This window comes from Bison bison, unplaced genomic scaffold (assembly GCF_000754665.1).
Source record: "Bison bison bison isolate TAMUID 2011002044 unplaced genomic scaffold, Bison_UMD1.0 scf7180017864341, whole genome shotgun sequence".
In the NCBI taxonomy this organism is placed as follows: domain Eukaryota; kingdom Metazoa; phylum Chordata; class Mammalia; order Artiodactyla; family Bovidae; genus Bison; species Bison bison.
Window position 1 is genome coordinate 5,605,291 of NW_011494913.1, and position 6,000 is coordinate 5,611,290.

Genomic DNA, 6,000 nt, shown 5'->3' on the forward strand with positions numbered 1-6,000 from the left:
GATGTTTCCATCTGGAAGCAGAACTCTGTGCTGCTGGCTGAAGAAACCAGCCTAGCACGAGCCCAGTCGGGGAGGGAGGGTGGAGAGCTGGAGCAGGCCTCAGCTGCATTCTCAAGCCCAGCACCGAGGATTCTGCCAGGCAGCCTGGCCTTGCACTTCAGACTGTGTCCAGTTATGCAAAAGTTTGGCATTAAGGACAATTTAAGAGCTCTAAGAAAAATGAAAATAAGAAAGGCCACTAATGGGGTTTGCCTGTGCTCTTTAGAATACTTGAATGGTTGCTATTAAAGAACTCTGTGTTGATGCCCAGATGGATGGGCCTGCAGAGGATTTATAACGAAAAAGAGAAAATATGAGAAATAGCTCAAGCAAATGAAGAGAGACATGATCTAGGGAGGAAAGAGGGTCATTCTGACCCTTTGGCAGGAAAGGTAGCTCTCCCAGGGACCAGAGGCTCCTCAGGGGGCTCATCACTTGCTCAAGCAGCTTGGAGAAGAGGACGGATTTGGCTTCCAAGAGAGTTCTCTGCCAGCCCTGCACCATGGCCTTGAGAAAGTAGCCGCCCCTGACTGAGCCCCAGTCCCCTCTCCTGCAACATCCAAAGGTTGAACCAGATGATTCTGTTTCAGCTCACCTCGGTCAGGAGCAAGCTCAGCCCCAGCAGCGCCCAGGGCAGAGGCACAGCTGGGACTGCCCAAGGACGGCTCCCCTCTGTCCATCTGTTCTAACGACCGGCACGGCGCGTGTCTGTCTGCTTGCCTCTCTCTGCAGCTCTTTACTAAACCCCATCCGGCCCGGACTGCCGCAGGGAAGCCTTCCCCTGGCAAGGACGTCTCCACGCCTGCCAGCCTGCCCGGGCACCCGCAGCCCTTCTTGTACAGCCTGCAGTCGCTGAGGCCCTCCCAGGTCACCGTCAAAGGTGAGCTCCTGGTCCTGCTTTGGGTGGTGTCGTGTCCTGGAGCTGTCCCTCAATGACTGGTGTTCTTCTGGAGGTTCAGGGGTGCAGGCTGGGGCAGAGGCTTGGGGTCTGACTGCCCAACTGTGTCTCCAGTCACACCAGGAGTCTGGGGAGGCCTCTGCTCTGGAAGTGTCTGGGACCACCTCTGTTACAGCCTGACTTCTGAAGACCCACCTGTCTGTTGAGACAAACACTCCTGTCTCTTTCATGTGCACACACGCCTATCAATACACACACACACACACAGACCCCTCCTCGCCTCCAGAAAAGTGAAAGTAAGAAGGGCCGCTAAAGGGGTTTGCTCTTTGCAGTACTCAAATGGCTGCTATTAAAGAATTCTGTGGTGATGCCCAGATGGATGGGCCTGCAGAGAATTTATAAAGAAAAAGGGAAACTATTAGAAGAAACAGCTCAAGATGGCAGCCCCCACTCTGGGGCCCGCAGTCGCTGTTGCTCCTACCACCCAGGTGGGCCTGCAGCCACCAGCTAGGGGCAGGCACCTGAGGCCGACGGCCCCCGGACAGGTCCCAGCCCTGCCCCGGAGGAACTGGGTGTGTATGACGTCCACCCTGGGGCCTCACTGCTCTGGGGAAGTCTACCTGGAACAGCTTTCTGGCCCCGAGGAGTGTAAGGCCAGACTTGTCAGGGTTTTCTCTTAAATCCAAGAGCAGTGTCCTTGGCACCCCCAGCCTTGCTAGACCTGATGCCTGGAAGGTGGGGAAGGACAGAGCCCCGCCCCCGGCTCCTCTGGCTTTGTGCTGTCTGCCCTGCCAGCCTCGGTTTCTCTTCCCTTGGCATCAGCCCATAAGAGACACTAAAGACCCACACTTCATGTATGTGTTAAGTCTGGGGAGAGACCCAGGGCCCGGGGACCCAGCTTGGGACCAGAGGTAACATGGCCCCTAGAGGGAGGCCCAGGAGGAAGGGACCAGGACAAGGAGAGGCTCCTGCCTGGCTGGGTGGGCTCTGCACGGCTCCTCTCTGGGCCCAGCTAAAGCAGGTATCGTCCTTTGACAAACAAGCTCCTCCCTACTGACTGGGGAGCAGATATGTACCTCTTCTCCCTAGGCTCGGAATCCCCCAAAGGAGCCATCGGCCACATCGTTCCTACGGAGAAGACCATCCTGGCCGTGGAGACAAACAAGATGCTGCTGCCCCCACACTGGAGCAGGACCTTCAGCTGGGGCTTTGACGACTTCAGCTGCTGCCTGGGCAGCTACGGCTCTGACAAGGCGAGTGGCGCCGGGTGCGGGTGGCCCCAGAGCCTCGGCCTGCTGCTGGCTGCGGCAGAGGTGGTCGGGAGACCGGTGAGCCAAAGCAGCTACAGCTGCCCACACCCCCACTCCCTCCACGTGCCAGCGCCCCCAGCCTGGGGATGAGAGGGTTTGAGCGACCATGCCAAGAACCCGGTGGGCTAAGCCTCCCCCTGTGTTACCAGGGGTCGAGCTTGTAAGTGGAAATGCTGTCACGTCCGCAGTGTCTCTGCTGCTGGCTGGTCACTTGGCTGCATTGAGAAGGCCCAGGTGGTTACTCAGTTTGGGTGGAAAGTCTTAGGGGCCCCTCTGGCCCCTCCTCTGGCTCAGACCCGGAGGGCACAAATTGAACATTCTGCAGGCCGCCAGGAGCAGGCCACTGGGCTACCGGTCCTCCACGCCTGTGCGAGGCCATCCGCTCCTCTCTACCTTCTTGACGTGGCCTCTGGCCCTGTTTTCTGCCCTTGCTCCTCTCCCACCTTAGCACGTGGCATGAATTCCCTGCTCACCAAGCTTTCCCTCCCCTCCCTAGCCTTCCCCCACCTCCAGCAGGAGGCAGCCAGCGAAACTGGCCCCAGATGTCCCTACCTCCTGAAAGTGGGCTCTGCTTTTCCCAAGCTCACAGGGCATGTCTGCTGTGTCCCCAAACCCTCCTGCTTACTTGCCTCTTCCCACCTGTTCCTTGGGTATAGGCACTCTCTGGAGACATACCCAGGCAGCCTGTCACCAGGGCTTCTTTTGAACAAATGGCCTGTCCCTCGGTTGCCACGGCACACAAGCAGGCCAGTGGAAGCAGCCAGATCTGCCCGCATCCGCCCGTCGCCCTGTGCCAGCTCCCTGCCCAGTGCAGGCCCTGGCACCAGTGTTCATCTCGCTTGCCTCACCTCCCGCAGATCTTGGTGACGTTTGAGAACTTGGCCGCCTGGGGCCGCTGTCTGTGTGCCGCATGCCCGTCCCCCACTACCATCATCACCTCCGGGACCAGCGCTGTGGTGTGTGTTTGGGAGCTCAGCATGACCAAAGGCCGCGCCACAGGCCTGCGCCTCAAGCAGGTACGGAACCTCCACAGGGGTGTTGGCTCAGGGGAGGTGTAGCACCTCTGGCAGGTTCGGTGTCTGCATGCTCCAGCTCCCAAGCGCTGAGAGCTCTGCCTCTCTCGGGAGCTGAGAGCGCAGAGGGCACACGGGTCCATGTCATTCATGGGCAGTTTCGTGTCTTCGGGTGGATTTGACGAGCACACAGGGCTGGTGCTTCCACGGACACCTGCGCCTCAGCGAGAGACGCTGCCTACACAGCAGGGCCAGGAAATCGGGAGCCTTTGCACTGGGAGATGTTTTTTAGCATTCTTCACAGGCACCTTACGTGAACAGCCTCATTTTACCTCCTCATTTTGCCCGGTCATAGGAATCATTATCATCCCCACTTCACTGGTGAAAAACCAAATCAAAGAAGTTAAGTGCCTTGTCCAAGAGCATAGAGTCAGAAAGTAAAAGACTGTTTCCAAATAGGGGTGATTGTGGCAGACACAGGAGCAAGAGACCAGGAGGCAGAAAGCTCGTCCGGTCTTACCTCGCAAACCACAGCTGCCAGGAATAAGAAACAGAGTGAAACTGACCGCTCACTTAAGGTTCTGCGTGTTAACTGTAATCTTGGGAAGCAGGTACCCTTAGTGCCACTTTCAGATGAGAAATGTGAGGCTTGGAAAGGCCAGACTTGCATTTAAATCTGACTCTAAGCCTTGTGCTTTCCCCTGCATACACTTGAAGTTGCTGGAGAATATCTCTAGGAGACACTTCCATCTCCAAATGCAATTCATGTTTCCATCTGTGTTTTAGTGATCCATACAGCCCCAAAGTGACCAAAAAAAAAAAAATGTTAACCATACGAGGCTTGCCACTGACCAGATTTCCCAAACTGGACATGTTACACTCGAAACAATGCTGGGTTTCTCTGGATGCTTTACTAGTCAGTGGGTCTCCCCCGAGCCTGCCCTTATTCCCTGGCACCACCCCCAGCACATGCATGGTACATAGCAGTGGACATTCAACAAACGTGAGGTGAGGGAATTCGAGGGTCAGTGCTGAGGGAGCTGGTTAATCCTGCAGAGACCATGGCACCTACCGAGAGGCAGCTGTGCAGGTCGAGTATGGGCTGCCTTCACCCAGACTCTCCAGGGAAGTCCTCCCAAGCCAGGCTTAGAGCCTTCTGTCTTTTCACACCTTCACTTTCCTGACCTGCGTGGAGAGACTGTGCACCTATTATGGGGATGGAGAATCCACCTCTCCCAGGCATCACTCCAGGGATGAGGGGATCCAGCCCAATCCCAAAGACACCTTGGGGAGCCAGGGAAGTGACCCCCCTCCATTGCCCTTCCAAGGTCCTGGTTAGTGGTGAAGATGCAGTGTAAAAGCCCCAGCATTGACAGTATAAAATGTAATTCATCATCCTCTCCTAGCTATAAATCAAGACAAAAAGGTGGGGGAATCCCACATGCTCTTATTTCCTAAGTGAAATAAAGTACTTTATCATTTACCTAAAGAGGCTAACACAGCCTTGGGGATCCCCCAGACTGGAAGCTGCTCAGAGAAAGGGGTCCCTCCCTTACTTATAGACTTGTAGACAGAGAAGTCATCATTAAATAGTTTCATTAACAGTTTTTTAAAGTATTTTATTTCTGAATATTACAACATGAAAGACATATTTCAAAGTCAAATGATTATCTATAATCCATATAAAAATGTTCATCCTTACATGCTCTGATCCCCAGATATACATATTTACATCCTTCTGATCATCGTGTAGATATGTTGATTCCATTTTCAACCAGCCTATCAAATTGTTTCCGCTTTTCTACAGTTTCTATAATTTACATTTCAATTGTTCCATTTTATTCCATCTCCATAAAATTACATTTCAATTGTTTCATGTCAATGTACCACAGCTTAATAAACCGTTTCTTCCAAAACTAGACAATTACATTGCTTCCAATTTTAACTATTTTAAATAGTGCTGCAGAAAACATCTTAGATTGCTGTTTGCTTCTGATTAATCATTTCCTTATAGCAAATTTCAAGAAGCAGAATTACAGAACAGTGACAGAATGCTTTCTATAATGGCTCTGCAGTTTCACAGTGCCACCGCAATCAGGAATGCCCATTTCACCACAACATATCCAGAACAGGGAATTATTTTCAGAGGTTTGTATTTTATTTTTTGCTACTTTAGTTAGGTATAAGGTGATATAGTGGAGCTATTTTAATTGGCCATGATGAGAGGTATTATTCTGAGAACAGAAGAGCCAATGGAGAACGTTTAAAAATGCTGTCCTCCTTCATTTTTTTCCGAGGCCTTCCCAAATAGGGAGTGGTGCTGACTGCCTCCAGGCGCTTTAGCTTCCAGGCTGGTGAGAGGCTTACGGAGGTGGGCAGTGCCACGCACACGGTGGTCCCTGCCTCTCCAACGCTTCCCCCAAGAAAGCAGAGGCCCCACTCCAGTAACAGACAGCTCACACAGGCACTGGGCTCCCAGCCGATGTCTCTGCATCCCCCATCTTCATACCTGGGTCCCCAGCCTGCACGCTCTGGAGTTGTCCTGTCCCCGGAAGTCAGAACTTAGCCATTAGGCAGAGTTCATTCTGGGAAAACCACCAGAAAGCTCCTGTCAAGCCCTCTGCTTTCCTCTCTTCTTTCAGACAGTTTTCACTTCCCTAAAATGGCACCCCACTCCAGTACTCTTGCCTGGAAAATCCCATGGACAGAGGAGCCTGGTGGGCTGCAGTCCATGGGCTGC

The 6,000-nt window shown here is 53.3% G+C and overlaps 1 protein-coding gene across 3 annotated transcripts in view; it reads left to right on the plus strand.

Annotated features, from left to right (window-relative positions):
* Positions 1–6,000, plus strand: part of WDFY4 (WDFY family member 4) — a 252,064-nt gene that overhangs the window by 235,318 nt on the left and 10,746 nt on the right. For 2 of the 3 annotated variants that reach the window (XM_010854420.1, XM_010854421.1), the window contains exons 55-57: positions 772–919; positions 2,006–2,190; positions 3,105–3,263. In XM_010854420.1, coding sequence (XP_010852722.1) covers positions 772–919; positions 2,006–2,190; positions 3,105–3,263 — 492 coding nt within the window. The remainder of the gene's footprint in view (positions 1–771; positions 920–2,005; positions 2,191–3,104; positions 3,264–6,000) is intronic. The other variant, XM_010854422.1, reaches the window with a different exon arrangement.